The following is a 20,000-nucleotide window of genomic DNA, read 5'->3' as shown; positions in this document are numbered from 1 at the left end:
AGTGCCGAGGTCAGCATGCTGTGGCTCAAGTCCTAAACTAGAGCCAAACGCCTCTCCAGTAAGTGCCTCTCATGGCAGGGCTGTAAGGACACGTATGCTGTTTTTACTCCGGTCTCCTGGGAAACACACGCCTGATACCAGACAGTGTGGCAGACCCTGGTACATACAATGCTATATGTTTTATATATATATATGGGAAACACATGCCTGATACCAGACAGTGTGGCAGACCCTGGTACGTACAATGCTATATGTTTTATATATATATAAACATATAGCATTGTACGTACCAGTCTGGTATCAGGCATGTGTTTCCCATATATATATATATATATATATATATATATATATATATATATATATATATATATATATATATATATGTGTTTCCCATATATATATATATATATATATATATATATATATATATATATATATATATATATATATATATATATATATATATATGTGTGTGTGTGTGTGTGTGTGTGTGTGTGTGTGTGTGTGTGTGTGTGTGTGCATCTCTCTCCCTCTAGAGAGAGTACAAATTCACACCCACACACACCCACACACACCCACCCATGTATGTGTGTGAAAGAAGTTTTGCTCTGAATTTCAGGGCCAGATACTAACTGGAACATTGTGAGAGTAATTCAGCATAGTATCTGGCCTTCACATCTTGTGGGTCTTGCCGAGTTTGGATTCACCCTGCACAGCAATGGTGGATGTCACCTGAGCAGAGCCAACGTCTCGCACGTACACACACACACACACACACACACACACGCACACAAACACACACACACAACTCCGTCTCAGGCTCGATCATGACTTGGAGCAATAAAAAAAATAATCAAACAAGTCCTATTGTTTCCCCACTTAAGCAGAGCTCCACCTCGGGCTTCTTTCGGCTTTGCATTGCAGAAAATGTTTTTGTCTTTTTTCCCCTTCACTCATAAATTTCTTTCTCCTGCTCCATTCTTCCCTACAGGGGCTGAAATAGCTACCAGATGTGGAAGCAATCTGTTCTTGTTGCCATAACAACAGTGGATTCTGAACAGGCTTCTGCTTGTAGGGGCTGGCCCGTACCGCGGGGCCCGAAGTTCGATTGGAGGAGAGATCCTTAGATTCTCATTGGAGCGAAGATCTCAGCCTAGCATTCAGCTTGTCCTCTCACCACTCCACATTCCCCTCTCTCTCTCTGTCATTGGTGGCCATGGTGGGGGATTAGACATGTGTGGTGCTCCTGTTTTGTCTTTGCGGTCCGTGTTTATGTGTGCGTGCATCTGTCCAGATCTGTTCACGAACACATTTGATCTCTGGTAGTCTTACTCACAGAGCAGGAGCTAAGCTGAGGTCCAGCTCTGAAATGTGGCGAGAGCTGTGTCCCATGCGGCCCTGCATTATCCCAGTGTTTACATATCACTTCTAATCCTGAACACCGTTAACCATGTCCTGTAAAATAGGCGGCTATGGTGTACAAACATTTTCCGCACACTTGTAACCTGAATGCAGCTAATGCTCAGATGTACATACGATGCAGGTAAAAGCAAGGGAACCTCGGTTAACTCATGACTAGTTGTGGCTGAAAAAATCTAATGCATCCATTTAGGGGTTTGGTTTAGTCTGTTACGCACACACAAAAACACACTTCCCACAGGCAAGTGGCATTTCGTGCCAACACAGCAAAGTGAAAACACGTTTGTCTGTGTGTGTCTGTCGGAGAGTGTGTGTGTGTGTGTGTGTGTGTGTGTGTGTGAGTGCAAGTCTATCCCCACTTCTCTGTTTTTATATTCAGGGCTCATTTGTCTCTCTTCTTCTTCCCTTGAGTCCTTCTACCCATGATACACCCCCCCCCCCCCCCCCCCCCCCGTTTCTCTTACCTACCCATTTAAATAAAAGAAGGTAAGAGAAACACGTGCCAATATGCTGCGCCTGATGCTTTAACTGGCGGGGCCCCTTAAACAGGCTCCCCACTGTTCCTGCATGAAAGAGGCTGTTGTGTGGCTGGCCGGCCAGCTCTGGGAACTCTGCCGTGCTTTGATGAGCCTGAACGCAGCGCACTGCTCTGGTCAGTCCTCTCCTGGACAATCGCACTCGCGCTGCAGAGCCAGCCAGGAGTCAGCGGAAACCGCAAAACATCAATTACAGCAGGAACAAGAGGGAGAAAGGGCAAGGAGATTCAGACAGAGATACACACACACAGATAGAGGTCAATATCACACACCCCTCTCCTGATCATTAGGGCTATTATGTCATCCATCATGTATATCCTCATGAGCAATATCCACTTACGAACGAAACAACATTATGACATCAAACCTGGAAGAGAAGGTTGGATTATGCCTCAGTTTATAAGCCTTATTTCTCTGAGATTCCCAGAGGAGTAAACAACATGGTTTCTTCATTCCTCAGTACTTTTCATTGCAGTGTGACGCTGACGTATCTGAACACTCTGTGCACGATACCGGTTAACAACAGACAGAACTTTGATGTGGGTCTCAAGAAGAGGAGAAGAGAATCAACTTCCATCTTGGAACATCACTTCAAATAAATTACATTTCCTTGTGAATATGCACATTGTCTGCACGCTTATTACTTTGATGAGTTCGACCCAACCCCACCTAACCTGCTGTACCTAAGACGACAGAGAAAAAGGTGCCTGAACCATCAGATATTCCTCCTGAAAAAATCATGGATGAGTTGAGTGGTTAAGATGCCTTGGCAACAAACAAGAAAATACATGGAACGTATTTACAATGAAACGTAGGAATCCCAACATTCAACTTAAACACCAAGCAAACGCAAAAGCCGGTCACTAAACGTGCTGCATAATTTCGCTCGGAGATTGAGCTCAGCAATCATGTGTGCATTAGGTCTCTGGTAGTCTGACTCTCTGAGTGGGAACTAGACTGAGGTCCAAGAAAGCTGTGTCCCAGTCATCCCCACATTATACCAGTGTTTACATATCACTTCTAATTCTAAACAGCAGTACCGAAGACCCATAACGAAGGCTGCTATGGATTATAAATACTTTTCATCCACACCTGAATGCAGAAGTCCAACAAGGACTATGACTCACGCTGAGGCCTCGGGTTCAGGAGCTACAGGTTTCGTTTTTATTTCAAAAGCAAGTAACTGAACAATCACGTTAACAACATGAAAACAAACTGGCAGTGAGAAAGAGACCCACAGTGAGAGCCCTGGACTCTGCTTCCACACAGACCCCCGGCAGAACAAAGAGCAGGTCCAACAAAAGAGTCAGTCTTCAAACTCCTATAATACCATATACTGTAGCTGATAGTAGATTTCATACTCTGTGCAAAAACATGAGCATTTGTTCTTTGTCATACATCTTACACAAGAGTGTATTAAGTAAGAAATGCAGGATGTGGATTATGCGGCTAGATAAAGTTGACCTCTCACTGACCTCTGCATCATACGATTTATCGTTCATTGAAAACAATACCTTCCACAGAGAAATGTGAATAAGCGACAACACATCTAAGTAAACAGGAAAATGTCTGTACACATAAATTTGTACCTGATGTCTGAATGTAAAAACAGGGGGATGACCTTATCAAAATTGAAAGCCAGTTCATTTGACAAAAAAAAGAGCAAAATATAAGTTGTATAAGCACAGCTTACAATCATAGATAACAATATCATTACAAAATATCTTGGCAAGTAGAAAAATAACCATTATAAAAAAGGACATTTGTTGTACCATATAAAGAAAGATCGACTGTATAAATCTTTACTATACATCAAATTCAATAATATTGCTTGATTTTAGAACACTCCACCACTCCCGCCAGAGCCAGAGCTGATGTTCAGCGCTAAAACAATTTAAAACGCCATTATTGTCCAGTTTTTAATGAATCTCTCTCCCACTGTCCTTGCTTTCAGCGGGCACGGTCCCAGTGCATTCTGAGAATAACCTACAAGTGCTTTAAGGCTATCAATTGTGACATTATATGCAAATGCCTCCTCAAACATCCTTATTTGGCTCTGATTTGAGAATAAGAGCTTCATTCTTTCATTTAGCTAGCATTTATGTGGTCAGCTTGTTATGGGTGAGCCTGTGGGAACTACCTGGGTGGAAACGGTCTGACTGCCACCTGAATAGATGGTTCAACATCAACGGAAAGAACATATACATCAAACGAATCTAAAACATGGGCTTAAGAAACAAGTAAGTGGTACCTCAACTATGAGTGTAGTGATGGTGACTAGACAAACATCTACCTTTTCATGTGCAGAACCATAACAGTAATGCAGTCTGTAAGCTCACCGTGGATGAGGAGTAAAGATACTGCAGTGTTATGGTGCACAGGAGGACTTCTGGAGCTTTGTATCTCTTTACATAAAGCACATTAAGCATAACAAGCTGCACTCTTGGAGAATAGCTGACAATTCTGGGAATTTCAGTTGTGGACACGCACACACACACACACACACACACACACACACACACACACAGCCAAGCTAAAGCCTCAGGGTTAGAAGTGATCACTAGCTCCATTTGCTCACCGTTAATTCTATATATGTCCCTCAATTAAAGGAGCACCAGACGTTGTTTGTGTAACTATAACGAGACACCGTCTATCAATCTCTCGCCAGTCCAAAGTCTGTTGTCCACATGCTCTGATCGGAGCTAAGGTGATGAAAGCCTTCACTTCCAACTCCATCACTGTCTTTACTTCTTTAACTACTGACAACCCAGAAGCACTGACTGGAGTTCTAGGATATTCTATCAAACAGCTTAGAAAATGTTAGTGATCTTGTCATTGTGAAATCAGCAGCATGACGTTATCTGTGGCCCACAGTTAAGAGACATGCTTTATGCATTACTGAAACAAATCAACATGAATAGTCAATTCAAAAACTGAGAGAACTGACTCATGAGTCAGTAACCTGATAAAAGCTCATAAGCGTGTGTTTGTCAATGAGTGCTGCCTTTGTAACATATACCACTTTATGGCTTGATGTAATCACACACTGTCACATAAGGACTCATTACACTGTGACAAATATGTGGATATATAACCCAGGGCATTGTAATGGAATGAGAGTATTTGCTCAGAGTATAACAATGGTGTCAGAGACTTGTCAGAGAATTATGATTAACCATAGTACCATTCTATTTATACTGAGCGAAATACTGCATGTGATGATAATTGTACATATTGCTCAGATAATTATTAAAAACAAATCCTATTGATAATGATGAATCATTGTCATTTAGACCACATGATGACCTGAAATGATATGATGAATGCACTTTGGTAAATGTAGATATGCTGGCATATAAAACATATAAAATAAGCTTATTACATTACTTTAAATTCTTTTACAACTATAAAACTGCTGAACTCCTTTGAAAGTTATACTAACTGTTCCTTTCAAGGCACATGTGAACCAGTGACTGTTCCTTCTTCAAGCCCGTCCCGGACTTCAAAATAATTAAAACACAAATACAACAACAAAGAAACCCTCATAACAATAAATCTGGTACGCAGCTCTTCCATTTGATAACCATTGAACTGATTTCTTATCATGAACACAAAGCAGGAAAATATTAAGTCAAAGGTTTCGTTCAGTATTGTCAGGCACTGCAAGTTCAGCCCAGTAATATCCAACTGCACTGTCTATTTAACAATCTGAGGAGGCATAATAGCTGTCTTTGGAGTGGTCTTGGGTTCTGTTTCTGCAGTTCCATCTTTGCCTTTCTTCCTTGGTGGTTTTTTAATGGGTGTTTTCTTAGGTGTTGGGTCTGCTGCCCCCACTACCTTGGTCCCATTTATGGCTTGCTTTTCTGGGGTTTTGGAATCAGGAGTAGAAGAGTCTGTTACAGGAGCCACCATCTTCTGTAGGTTGGACGACGTGGGTAGAAGGGGTTTGTTGGTTCCAGTCACAGAACGCTTGGCCTTCTGGGGTGGTGTGGGCTTCTCCCGGCTAGCCTGGGGTGTAGACACCCCATTAGGTTTGATGCCCACTGAAAGACCGTCGTTACGGTTCAGGCTCTGAGTCTTCTCCTTCAACTGGGCAGCAAGAAGAGTGGCAGCCTCTGAGTTCATGTGAGGATGCATAATGTTTGGGCTTTTGGGTGGTTCTTTGGCTGTGTCACCTTTCCTTTCAGAATGGAAGTTTCCAATCTTCTTTAAGGCATTCTGGACTGCTCCATTGATATGCTCGATAGGATCCGAAGCTTTGTGGGCTTTGCTCTTACTTGGAGACTCATTCCCATCACTCTTCTTGCCATCTTGGTTCTTCTGCTCACCTTTCTTGTTCAACTTCTCCTTCGATCGATGTTTCTCCTCCCCCTTTCCAGAACCTTCACTGGAGATTCTTTTCTTTTCTTTAGGCGGGGATGGTGCATGGCCTTTCTCTGACTGACCAGCTCCAGATGTTCCATGGATCCAGGACACCTTGGGCTTGGTAGATGGGTCAGGCGGGCGTGGTTTGGTCCTCCCTGGTGACGGGGGCTTGTCGTTGGCCTTGGTGTCAGCGGTTCCCCCATCCTCCTCCTCCTTCGAGTTCTTGGAAAGGCGAGTGATTCGGGCATAAAGTTCCCCCATGGTTGGCTCACTGCTGCTCGTTGACCCCTCGCTGTCTGAAGACTTCAGAAGTGGCTGCTTGCTGGCATCGCTGCTGGGCTGCTTCGTGGCTGTCTGCGTTTCTTTGAGAGATGTGTATTCTCCGGCATCTTCCTCGCTAATGCCCACCATGTTCTCTGCAGGGATGTTGGGACTGGGCCTTACATTGCTTTCATTTACAGTATCTGAATGGAACATGAGAGTAGAAAGTGGTTAGAGAAGGATTGTTAGGCCTTTTGAACTGCCAGTGTGAGTATTGTAATACGTGTGTATAAATGGTTGAGCATCAATTAGCATTATACTGGTCTGGGTGTAATTATGAATTAAAAAAGGAATGCTAATAGTTCACAGACAACTAACTATACCTAGAGGTTCGAGACACTGTGTGTCTCTGTTAGTGTAACTGATGTAATTTAAACATAGTGAAACTATTTGTTAGCATTTGGCTCTTTTCTTTCTCATAGGACTTCCTGATTCTCATGATTTACAAAAAGTCATGTTACAACACACACATAAAAATTGTTTCTGTCTGGGTTATGCCAACGGAAACCACCAATCCTTATTCACCTCCTGCTCAACCGTTTACACAAGAAAATGATTCATGATTTGGCAGGTTTCACACTGCAGACTTTGCCATTCATACCATTTCCTGTTTGTGTTTATGCGTGTGCACAAAGGACGCAGGCCTCAAGGCCTGGCATTACCGTTCCAGTAGATCTCTTTTCCAAACTGCTCTCCTTCAAACTGGGTCTGCCCAAAAATTGTTCAGAGACCCTCCAATTCCCCAATCACTTCTCCCTATTGGCCAAACCAGACAGCTAGTCTGTGCGAGTTTCCGCGGCAACTCACCCTCATGGGGCACGCAGTACACGGGGCCATCTTCGCTCGTCTCAAAGGAAGAGAAGGACTCCTGGGAGGACCATGATGGGGTTGGCTGCTCCACAGCAGAGGGAGGCTCAATGAAGCTACAGTTAAAGTTGCTCTCAGGGTCGTGGCTGGCTACTGAGCAATGGGAAGGAAAAAAATTAAAATAAACGCAAGGGTCAGGACAGGCAGACACAGGCGGGCTCACTGGGTTCTACCTGAAACAAGGGCCCTTTGACAACTCCTGGTGAAACAGGAAGAACCTGAGCCTGGACAAGAGATAGACAAAAGCTGATAGCATCTGAGGAGCGGATGTGTTTGAATGAAACAAAGTCACTAATGTGTTTAGAAAGCTGGAAAATCCTTTCACAGGGATGGAAGAAATTAATTCCATATTGATTTATCACTACAGAAATATATTTATAATATAAATATATTTTCCTCTGACAGTAATGTTTAAAACTTGACAACTTTAGCCCTAGGATTACTAACCCTAACCATAGTCCAATAAAGATTTATGACTTAAAATTATTTCTGTGGTTGCTTTTATTGAAGTAATTCATGGTTTTGCATAAGATAAATGATATCACATTTGTGGCATCCATAAATATCACTACATATTTTAAGGATGAATAAATGTTATCTAACTAATTACAGTGGAACCTTCTTCATTGGTAAAGAACGTAATTTAGCCTCCAGATCTGTAATGTAGGTCAGGACATTTCCAAAGACCAGGACTACTTTTCTGACTCATGGCTGATGTTTTTTTGCTGACCTAGAGAAGAGATCCAGCTGTTGGATGCCTGAGTTTCGCATCTGCTTTCGGCTAGTAAGCGCGGGAAGGGCCGTTTACCCCACGAGCTTGGCCTGTTTACAGAGCTCTGACACATGATGCAAGCTATTTGGCCCTTTCATCTAAACTGTCCAAGGAAATGCCCATCACATCCGAGAATCACCAGAACATGCCTAACATGCACTTAGCAATTGTATTAGCCTGTAACACTAGGGTTAGTACTTGAAGACGGACAGCTGTAATGATTTCTGAAAGTCATTTCATGGACTTCATGGACGTGAATCCATGACTAAAGCACAGTGCTTGTCCCAGGCAGTGTGGCGACTGAATGTAATCTCCACATTTCCAGTGACTGGTCCTGGTGTAGGTGACGGTAAGGGCAATGCACAAGGGCATTTCAGCAGTTTGGAAATAGCTGGAAAACAGCATATACTTTATACAGCCATAAATAAAAACTGTAATAATGCAGGTCGCAAAACAAAAGTTATGACATCTAAGCTTCAAACTCAACTTGTATTGTGATGTATTTCTGAGGAAAAGTGGGTAGACATGGGGAAGGTAAACCATGATATTGCTTAATATTTTTCTCTATATTTTATAATGAATTTTAATAGAAATATTTTAGAAATGTGTATATTGAATGATATGATACTGATGACTTACACATGAAACCACCAGAGACATCAACTAACATTTGGATTTCAGGCTATCTTTGAATGGAAACAGCGGACGCTCAGGCAACAGACGGGCTTAACATGCCTTGACTTTTTAAACATATACGCGACATCCCACATGCTTCCCTCCCTCTCATGTTTCTCACATTCGGCCGGATAGCCGGCTAATCACGGCAGACCGCGTGAGGATGGCTAGCCCATTAGCCACGTTAACCCGCATATAAATGCCAGGTCGTAAATTGCCATGGCACGTACGTGAGAACCAAGCGCTAGCAGACTGAGCTCTTTGTTCCTGTGGCATTAGTGCAAGGCTGACAACTGCAGAGCTCGGTCACTCCCAGAGAGTAGCGAGAGGGTCCCAGACTTTGGACTCTGGACGCTGCTATGGGGGTCTGACCACAGTACATTCTTGCTGCATCTCAGTTGCACTGGCCCAAACAACTGCAGGGTGTCAGGAGAGTAGGGATGGCAGCTGACACCAGCTTCTCTAAACTGCCCTTCTAGAGAGGCCTGTGGAAGTCACAAGACCAATGAAAGAGCTGAACATGTCTTCTCGATTCGTGGTTATTTTGAATGCGATTTGTCTCAATGTGAGCACAGGATCACACCGTGTCCATTGGTAGCAAACAGGAACAGTAGAAGGGAACATGAGAGACTGAATGCTTGAAAATGCGTATGTTCTGTTACTAGTGTAGAAATGTCCAACATAAATTATGTAATCATCTCCAGTAAAAATGTGCAGAGGACGTTAACTGACATTGTTTTTTTCTCGTGTAAAGAACACACTTGGTTCATAGGCTCTCATTAGCAACATCTCTGCCAGTTTGCTCAGCATATTTCTGCTTGCGTGGGTTCTGCACACAGGCTTAGTGCAGCAGACCGCCATGCATCCAATGTCACCCAAAATCAACAGAATAAAAATGACTCAAAAGACATCTAAATTGGTCCAAAATCACTCCAAAAACAGGCCAACGGGTCAATTTGGTTCCTGTTTCAGGCCCAACCAACTTCCTGTTTTGGGCCCAACCCCCACTCTCCTTAAGTACTTGAGATGCTAGAGGTGCCTCTATGAAGGTAGAGTTACTGCAGGGGAGAAAGGGAGGGCAAGGGAGTTGGGAATAAGAAGAAAAAGTAAGCAGACCTGAATGAAACAGGCCACCAATGAGAACAGCAGAGCCACTGGCCTGCACCAAGAAAAAGGGAAAAAAGAGAAACAATAAAGATATTTTCATTGAGAGGTTCAAGGTGGCAACACAGAGGTGCATTACTTTGTGTTCTTCACACGGTATTTCAGCCTCCACGTGTTTTTGGTCTGCAGAGGCTAATAAAATAAACAGGCTTTTGCGGCTTGAATTTGGCGTAACTTGATTTAGCCTCACTTTCTATCGCCTGCTGAAATACTGCTGTTATGATTTCTCATTCTACAGTACAAAAAATTCTTGCTTTTAGCGTTTTATTTGTTACATTTTTTTTTTCTTAAGTTTTTGCAGCTTCAGGGATTTTATTGAAACATTCTGGAGTTTATCCCCACCCAAGCCAACAAAAGATATTATTGTTTTAGTGACAACTTCCATGCAGGCACAATGACTCTTTGACTCATATAATGTGACAAATGGGTGATGAAGCACATGTCTCTCACAGAGTGGAATGGCTTCAGGCAGGCTGGACCTTTTAATCTAGCCCCTGCCTCGTGACTGTCTGCAGGCCCCACACAGGCAAAGGCAGAAAAGTAAATGAGACGAAATTCATGCAGTTCAAACAACCAAACCCTTTTAGAATAATGAAATTATTTTAGAATAATGCAATTAATCTGCTCAAGAGAGAGAAAAGACGATACGTAACAGGAGCTATGTGATAATGAGTCACGCACCCGGGTGTTCCAGCTTCTGGATGGTGCTGTGTTTTTAGGAAAAAACTTTTTTTAGAGAAACAATTTCCCCTTTCAGCATGTTTTATCTATCTAGAACCACAGCCACCCTCTAACAATTTGCTACGTACTGTGAGGAAGCGAAACCCACAAAAGTGGAAGTTGTTCATAAATTACTCAACAAATAAGAACATAATACTGATCATCTGCACTGAAAGATCATAATATTTGTGTCAGCACTTCGATTACCCCCCAAACAACAACAACAACAACAACAACAAAAACAAACAAAAAAGCCTCCCAATGGGACCACATGAGCTCAACACTGGGAAAAAGAGTCTCTGAATAAAGGTCACTCGGGGGAAGCTGTCCGAGAGGGGAAAGGGGAATGAGCTGGGAGGGGGTGCTGTTAGAGTCGGGAATAATGCAGCCGTGCTGCACTGCAGGGAGCTAAGCGCAATCAGAGCACGATGCGGAGCCTTCCGCTATGCTGAGGCCCTTGAAAAGCAGCCAGGGCTGCTACAAGGGCCAGCTCGACCCTCTGCGAGAGCCAGCTCGGCCCGCCTTGAGAGTCCGCTCAGCCCGCTGTGAGGGCCAGCTCGGCCTGCTCAGGCTCTCCCTTCAGCTCAGCCCGCTGTGAGGGCCACCTCGGCCCACTGCGAGGGCCAGCTCGGCCCGCCTCGAGAGTCAGCTCGGCCTGCTCAGGCTCGCCTTTCTGCCCTAGTGCATCAGGCCGTTGCTCTTCTCCAGCCAGATCCAGACATCGCAGCTCCAAAGTGGGTGGATATTATGCCCCACAGGTGAGTCAGTGTGCCCTGCGCCCAGGGAGACACACGTATGCACATTGATCATGAGCTCTAGAGCCCACGAACAGACGCGGTAAAACCAAGTCACCTGAGAGTGTTTATATGTCATCTCAGTCCATGGCAACGGAGGGATAATAGCTATCCAGCGAATAGCTGCTATTAAAAATAGCACAGCACATGTCGGGTGAATGAGAAGTGAAACATGCGTCATTGATGTCATATGAGAACGTTTTTGACAGGATTCATTTTTAACAACCTTTTAAAAATGCAAGCTACACTTTTCTTTGTGTGAACATGAAAAAGATGAGTGGACCATTACAAACGGTCCAGACAGACACACTGCAGTGAAGAGGGAAACTGATATCAAAAAGGATGTGTTATGCTTAAGCCCAAAGAGATGGTGTAACAATGATCACATCCAATAAATAAATAATGCATTCATAAGTGGACCAGCTGCTTTTATTCCACAACATCAGAGAGGAGCCATTCATTACTCTGTGAGTGTACATCCACTCTAGAGCTGAAAAAATGTTAACATACCAACAATTTTGGGCATCTTTTGTCTCCGAAGGGGGATCCTGGGCAGCTTGGTACTGATGCGGCTAAATCGCCCACACAGGATTCTTTTGGCCTTCTTACTATTTGTGTAGTTGTCCTGATCTAGACTGTAGGCAGGAGATGAACATTAGATCAACCTTATCTGCTCCACAGTATATGTCTACAATCAGACCACTGTGTGCATAGGATCTGTGTGCAGTGTGACGAGAGGTATGAACAATTTGTAAAACTCAATTATTGTGTGGCTTCAGCAGATAAGTTTAGATCCTTACACTTCAAGGACCCACCAGCAGGACAAGACTCTCCAACAGGTCTAAACTTCCTCACTCTGGTTCTTACCAACCATTCATAGTAGATTCAAAGTAGTTACGGAATAACTTATTGCACAATTCTATGCCTTAAAATAATAAATCGGACACTTAAGGGGTTAAAAGACAGCATATTTGCTGAAGAGTTCAATATATACAATGTGCATAGAGACCTTATAAACCAAAAAGTCATTACACACTCATTAGAGGGACATATTTGAAAAACGTGGTTTTCTATTGCTCTAAAACAAAAATAACAGCTGCACACAATTACTGCAGCAGAAATAATAATGATGGAATGATGGAGCTACAGGAAAGTTCTAGAATTTTCAACCAGTAGTTAACAGTAGTCTGAAAGAGAATTTCAAAAAATTCAGAGCTTTTACATTGAAACAGCAATATGTCAGTATACTGGAACTTTATTACACATAGAGCGATGCAGTGTTACTAAGGCCGCACAATACATCATTTGCTAATCACTGTTGAATTACTGGCCATTGCAATACTGATGTCACAGAAGGATGCAATATGCAAACAAATCACATTGTTTTGTATTTGCGCTGTGAGCATCTGTACCCGACGTTCATTTCGGATGCGGGTGTTGTGGCTGTTTTGATAAAGCACTGCATATCGCAGTCAGAGCGTGGAGCAATATAATCGTGATACAATATTTCTGCCCATATCATGCAGCCCTGACTCCTACAGGGAGCAGAGGGGAGGCTGTGTGGTTCTTGGCTTACTCACCTATTGCGGTACTTGTTGCCACAGAAAAAGCAGCAGCAAAGCAGCAAGAGAAGGATGAGCAGTAGAAAGGAAACAAGCGTTGCTGCGGCGATTACACCCATCCGCTGGTTAGGATCTAAGGAGGCAGTGGGAATAAAAAGCCTGTAGAGTCAACACTGTCTCACAGCTCTCAGCAGACATTTCAGTATCACAGACGAAAACCAGAGGACCACCAGTCCACGTGACACTACTGGACGCCATCGAGACTTTTTTTTGCATCCCACAAATTCCCGTATCGTGCCATAAATTGAACGTGATTTCTGCAAACGCACGTCCACAATTACGCCCGCGTATCTGACGGTAAAGTGACTACAGGAAAACTTCACTATCTGTTCCAGTGGAGTGGTTGCAGTGGTCACGCAGTGGGATGTGAGGGAGGGACAGGTGGAGTGTGAGTGAGTCCTCTTACAGCACAGTTGTGCAAAACCAGGCCCGGCTAAGGGCTGCCATGGTGACATTATTGTTTGCTGTTCTTGAGTACCTCCAAAAACCTCTACTGACCTCTTACTCACTCTCTCTCTCTGGCTCTGTGACTCTCTCACTATCCCTCTCACTCTCTTCCTAAAGGACTTCTCTCCTCGTTAAGAAGCAGCGCTCTTGTGAGCATAGCAGGAAAAGAGCCAAAGGATACAGCCGTAAAAATCAGACACCACTCTGGAAACACAATCAAGGTGGCCATGGTAAGAACTGCAGCTGTCTACTACAGTGACCTACATAGTACTGCACACACACACACACACACACACACACACACACATGGACGGACACTCCTAACAACATGTTGACAATAACATCTGCTTCCAGTGCCTGAGGGGACTTATTCATCTTCGACTTTGAATTTAAAGTAACATTTGTGACATTGTGATATTTCAGAGATACTCTGAGATTACAAGAGGGATAATTTAGAAACTCCGAACGCTGCCAGACACTGACAGATTTCATCCTCCTTCCCAATCACCACCTCCTTCAGCTTTGATGGCTACGTGAGCCATATCACGAGCACATGGACCAACACATGATGGCCTGCACATTAAACAACGCTGAAACAATGCCCCTGATTCTGGCACAGCACAAGGAGTTTTAAAGTGCCCACACACCGCATCATTAACACTGCCCTAATGAACCTAATTCACATGTTTAATTGTTCTGATCTTTGGTCAGAAGTTCGGTGTTACCCTTGTCAATTTAAGACTCATTTCAAGACAAACAAAAAGGCTCCAACAGACCACTTTTCCCTAGAAATGACACTAGTTATGGTATTTGCCCTTTAATCTACCTGACTCTTCCTCAGATTACCCAGCCTACCCATTACACCAGATCACATCATCTCCTTCACTTCCCATGATGCAATGGAAAATCTGACAGGTAAGACACCCACAAGTATATCTCACCAGTCCTGCAACTCTCCTGCGTCTCCAAAACAAATGACATAACAAAGCCTATAGAATGAGAGGGGGAGCACAATAAGCTCACACACACACACACACACACACACACACACACACAAACAAGGATTGTCTCACATAGATTGCAGGCTCCAGACACTGGGTCGCAGTTTTTATCATGGCATGGACAGGTTTGTGCACAATTCACCCCAAACTGCCCAGACTCACAGGTCAGATTGCAACTGCAAGAATAAACAAACAAGAAATAATTATTAAAACTTTTTCATTTCAACATTGAGAGGAATGCTATTATTATCTGTGGCCAGGAATATACATATATTCCATTAACTGTAATGATCATTTTTAAAAAGTCAAATTTGTTTGTATAGCGCTTTTTACAACAGATGTTGTCACAAAGCAGTTTTACAAATGTTCAAGTCCAAGCCCCAGTGAGCAAGTCAAGGCCGACAGTGGCAAGGAAAAACTCCCTAGAACACGAGGAGGAAACCATAAGAGGAACCAAAACTCAGAGGGGGACATCATGCTGTGGAGCATTTCCTTCCTATAGCGTAGTCCCTCGGCGTGTCTGGACAATACAATCCTGACCCAGCAAACACTCTTTGACCACTGCTTTTACTGATGGTACATGATACTGATGAGGGCGATGTGAAAGATTACGTCATTCATATGTCATTCAACTTTTAGGTTTCTTACACCTCTTATGAAATCAAGACTGAACATATTAACATTGGATCTGAAGGTGATATCCACAGTACCGACAGACGAAACTCACAGGAATGTTAGCGAAATCAGTGAAACAGAGAAAATTGCCACATAGTGAGAGAAATAATCCTTTTCCTCCCTTCACATGACCAAAACCTCTCTAGGGCATGACTGGAGGAGCTCCGGGACCATCACAGACAGTTTCGTTTGCCGGGTCCATGGCTTCTGAAAAAAAAAAATTAAAAGAAAGAAAAAAAAAAAAGAAAGAAAGAGAAGGCATCTGGAAATGCAGAGCTCCGTTAGCGTGTGACTGGTGCCAAACGACCTTGTCTGTTGAAATGATAACCAGCAACATGCTGAAAAGCAACTTTAGTTTTCGGTTCACTTCAGAATGTTTAAGGTAGTTTCCAACTGTTCCTAGCAGCAACCTAAATACTTGAACCTCATGCCTAAAGAGGGCAGGCAAACGATGGCCTGCATGTCTACTGAGAGGAGTGCGGGACTTACTAAGTCCCGTAAAAGCCTGGGTCACAGAGGCACTCTCCCGTAGCAAAGTGACAGACTCTGTTAAAACAGTGACTGCAGTCATTCTCACAGTTCTCGCCGTAGGTGCCATTGGGACAGCGAACCTCACACCTACAGGGAGAAAGAGAGAGATGGAAAAGCAGAGAAAGTTAGAGAGACAGAGAAATAGAGGGACAGATAACAATTCCTAAATCTCTTAAGATAAGTTCTCATAATTTCACTGCTCTTTGCAAAACTGTAAAAGCTCTCTGAACTGAACTGAACTGAACTGAACTCTATTCATTCAACCAGACTGAACTAAAAGGAGCGATGTGCCCGGAGGCCCTACCGGTCTCCGATCCAGCCGGGGTTGCAGTGCGAGCACTTCCCATCCATGCGGTTGCAGTAGTGGCCGTCCTTGCATGGCGGACACTCGTCCTTGCAGTTCTCCCCGAAGAAGCCTGGCGCACACATCTGGTCGCACTTGGTACCGTTCCAGCCCCTCTCGCAGGTGACGCAACGTCCCATGATCACCTCGCAAGGCTGCTGGCCCTTACAGTGACCGCACCTGTGGACCATGCGGGATGGTGAGCCACCGAACCTTTCCCACATCCCTGTCTCCGTATGTCTGGTAGCACTCAAACATTAACATAGATTTCATTTCCTCCTGCTATGATCACGCCTGCCTCTACCCTAGAAGGGCTTGATGACTGTCACTTAATCGATTTTGTTAGGGGAGGGAATACAGAAGCATGCACAGGGCATAGGAGCAGCTCTGCTACTGAAGAAATCCTAGTACACTCACTGGAGATGACCAGCGTCACCTTGACTTACTGCCTTGACTAAATGTTTCTGTATTTGTGTAGAGTACCAAAGCTTAATCAGAACACTTATTACTGATATGCCATCTATTACTAATACTACCCCCAATCCCACTAAACCCGAAGCTTCTCTGTCTGTTCAATTAAAACCAAAACACTGCAACCTTAAAGACCTTCCAAATTGTGGGCCAATTCGTTCCTGAGCATCCCTCTGTAAACAAAGCCAGATCAATCGAACAACCAAGCCAATGATGGTGAGGGGGGAATGAATGCAATTTCTGCACCCCTACTGCCCCTCTCCCTCCCGCTCCTCACCTGTTCCTGCAGCTCTGCCCGTAGAACCCAGCGGGGCATGGCTCACGGCAGTACTTCCCCCTGTAGCCCAGATTGCACGTGCACGAGCCGTCCACCTGGTTACACTTGCCGTGCATGCACTGGCAGTAGCGCTCGCAGCTGGGGCCCCACAGGCGCTCGCGGCACTGGCAGCGGCCTGTTAACTGTTCGCAGGGCGAGCCATTGCAGACACACTGCGCACGGCAGTTGCGGCCGTACCAACCAGGGCTGCACAGGCAACGGCCTGTGGTCTGCTCGCACACCGAGTTCACGCTGCAGTAGCAGGTGTTGCTGCAGTGCGGACCCCAGAAGCCGGGGTGGCACGCACACCTGCCTGTCTCCTGGTCGCACTTGCCCTTCTGGCATGGGCACGGTTTCTCGCAGATCTCGCCCCAGCGGTTGGGGTGGCATGTGCACTTGCCGGTCACATCATCGCACTTGCCGTTCGGATGACATGTACATTTTCCCTTGCAGTCAGGGCCCCAGAACTGAGCTGGGCACTCTGGAGGGGCATGGAGAGATGCTTGTATTAGTGTATAGAAATATATTAGGTTCATTTGTATATTGCTGGGAAACAGGAGTTTCCCAATCCAGACTCAGGGACCGCCAGCCAGATCCAGATTTTGTTGTGCACCAGTACCTCACACTTCTGAACCTGGTAACCAAGAACTGCAGTGACTTTCATTACCTGGCTAAGGTGAGCTGAGAGATACAGCAGAGCAAACATGTCTGGCTAGGGAGTCCTGAGAACTGGACTGAGAACGTCTAACTTCAAAAAACAGAGATACTCTTTTTCTAGACAAATTCCTAATATATATATATATAAAATTTATTTATTTATTAATTTTTTTCCTATCTTAAACATCTGACAAACCTTATGAAAAATCTACTTGGATTTGAAGGAATGTTTTGGTTATTGTTTTGAACAGCGCAATTGGCACATCCTTCTTAATTTGCATAGAATGCCAAAATTGTTGGTGAGGAAGGAAGTCTTAACACAAAATGGCCTCTTACTGGTGTCACAGCTGGCTCCAAAATATCCATGACGACAGCGGCATTCATTTGGTCGCACACACACCTCGTTCTCCTTGCAGGTGAAATTGCCCTCACAAAGAGCTAGGGATGAAACAGGACATGAATCAGACTCCTCTGCTCAACAGACCGATAAACTATCTCTGAACAAACTTAGGACTATGTTTCTTAAAAGACTATATACAGTTTTAAAATGTCACCTTAAAGTTTCAATCAGCAATTTACAAAGCCAATTTTACACATTTCACCCCCATCAAAAGCTTCCCAGAAACTGTCTTGTGTATTCAAATGCTTTGCCTACCCAGATGACCTGGCCAAACTTCAGATTCTACTATTTACAAAATCCCACCAGTGTTCCATGGTGGATTAAAGTGTGTTCCTATAGACCAGAGCTTCTCAGCCCAGTCCTCAAAACCCACTAGACGGTTCCACATTTCTGCTTTATTCCAATGTGTCGGTAACCTGAACAAAGCAAAACTGTGGAACTTTCCCATGGGCCCTGACGACTGGGTTAAGAAACATTGCTATAGACCACTGATGGTTGACACCAAACCTAACTTCTCCTTTCTGGGAGTTTTAAAATGTCCACTGCTAGTCCTTAATTCTATTGTTCTAAAACCTTTTCAGCAAGTTCCAGCAGAGTAAGATGGAGGGTGGGAGGTTCTTACGCGTTAAACACTCGTCTCCCAGCTGTCCCCAGCCACTGCAGCACACAGACCCTGGTGTCCTGTGGAGAGAGTGCACAGTTCAATGCTCTGAGACACAAGGACTTACCCCACACCTCACCAACTGGGCCATAACCGCGAAAGACTGTAATTTCTTACGAGGACACTGGATTTTTAGAATGTCACCTGCAGTCCTCATATAAGTACGTTATTATTTTTTTCATAACTATTTATTGTTTGAACTTGGTTACAACCAGGAGAATGAAATGAGAATAAAGTGCTAATGTAGACATCTGTACTGGGGGATACTCAGAGGGATGTGCCTACACTGCCATTTACAAGTGAAGACAGCTGAACCAAAGGCAAGCCGAAGCAGACGTAACTGTTTCTCTGACCCAAACTCCATTTGCCTCTGCATTATCTTGGCATAGGTCCCATTGTTCATGTGGTTCACATGGAACACACAAAATATCTGCATACCATTTGTAGCTTTCCAAAACATAATGGCAGATGCTTCAAATAACACCCTGCCCCCCACATACAAACATAGCAAAGACCCGTTGTGGTAAGCAGCTGACATGCGATCTAAACATGGCATTTGAAGTAACGGCTCTTGGGAGATCATGTGACCCAGCGCCACGATGACAGAGAGGTTCAGGACGAGGCCACAGGCTCATGTGATTAGTTCCACCATTCCATGTCCTAGAATTAAACACACCGAGATGCAAGTCTAAGAAAGCAAAATGAGGGTGAGGACAGTGACTCCATGAAGAAAACTCTGGAAAACCTTTGGAATCTTGGAATTTTGTGCTTGCGATGTCTTCTTTAATGACAACTGAAAGATGCAATATATTACCTCATATACACCCCATTGGGTCTTTAGAAGCTTCTAGCAATACTTATATAATTACACTATTGACCTGATACATTTTAACCACACCTTTTCAATTAATATACACAGGAGTGATGACACAAAACATTCTCAGACATTTAGAAGTCTCCCCCTCACATTTTGTTTGTTAATGTCACCCAGAGAAATGTTCTGTCTTTGAAACTCATCGTTTAAAAATCCATCAGTCTCTTTCATTTTCTGTGCTCTGCTTGTTTGCCCCGTGGGAGATTAAATACAGGTTTTTTGCAGCTGTTCTGTGCCTAGCCCAGTGTCTGGTAGACTCTTCTCCGGTTCTCAGGCTTTTGGTTGGTCTGCTGTGCGGGTTGGACGTGACACAGATGCTGTGCTTCCTCCTCCTCCATATGTGACCCCTAAAAGGTCCCATCCACACTT

At 44.1% G+C, this 20,000-nt stretch overlaps 1 protein-coding gene across 2 annotated transcripts in view; it reads right to left on the bottom strand.

Annotated features, from left to right (window-relative positions):
• Positions 1 to 3,096: 3,096 nt before the first annotated feature.
• scarf2 (scavenger receptor class F, member 2) overlaps positions 3,097 to 20,000 on the bottom strand; it is a 19,838-nt gene continuing 2,934 nt past the window's right edge. The window contains exons 2-11 of one of the 2 annotated variants that reach the window (XM_035529766.2): positions 18,719 to 18,777; positions 18,033 to 18,134; positions 17,001 to 17,520; positions 16,214 to 16,432; positions 15,868 to 15,996; positions 14,776 to 14,879; positions 13,214 to 13,328; positions 12,144 to 12,268; positions 7,449 to 7,598; positions 3,097 to 6,784 (exon numbers count right to left, since the gene is read on the bottom strand). In XM_035529766.2, the coding sequence (XP_035385659.1) occupies positions 5,652 to 6,784; positions 7,449 to 7,598; positions 12,144 to 12,268; positions 13,214 to 13,328; positions 14,776 to 14,879; positions 15,868 to 15,996; positions 16,214 to 16,432; positions 17,001 to 17,520; positions 18,033 to 18,134; positions 18,719 to 18,777 (2,656 nt within the window). In that variant the 3' untranslated portion in view covers positions 3,097 to 5,651. Of the gene's footprint in view, positions 6,785 to 7,448; positions 7,602 to 12,143; positions 12,269 to 13,213; positions 13,329 to 14,775; positions 14,880 to 15,867; positions 15,997 to 16,213; positions 16,433 to 17,000; positions 17,521 to 18,032; positions 18,135 to 18,718; positions 18,778 to 20,000 lie in introns of both variants that reach the window. The other variant, XM_027010617.3, reaches the window with a different exon arrangement.

The sequence above is a fragment of the Electrophorus electricus genome, chromosome 5 (assembly GCF_041902795.1).
Source record: "Electrophorus electricus isolate QZ-2024a chromosome 5, ASM4190279v1, whole genome shotgun sequence".
NCBI classification, from domain to species: Eukaryota; Metazoa; Chordata; class Actinopteri; order Gymnotiformes; family Gymnotidae; genus Electrophorus; species Electrophorus electricus.
Note: the sequence above shows the minus strand (reverse complement) of the source record. Positions and strands in the feature narration are given on the sequence as shown.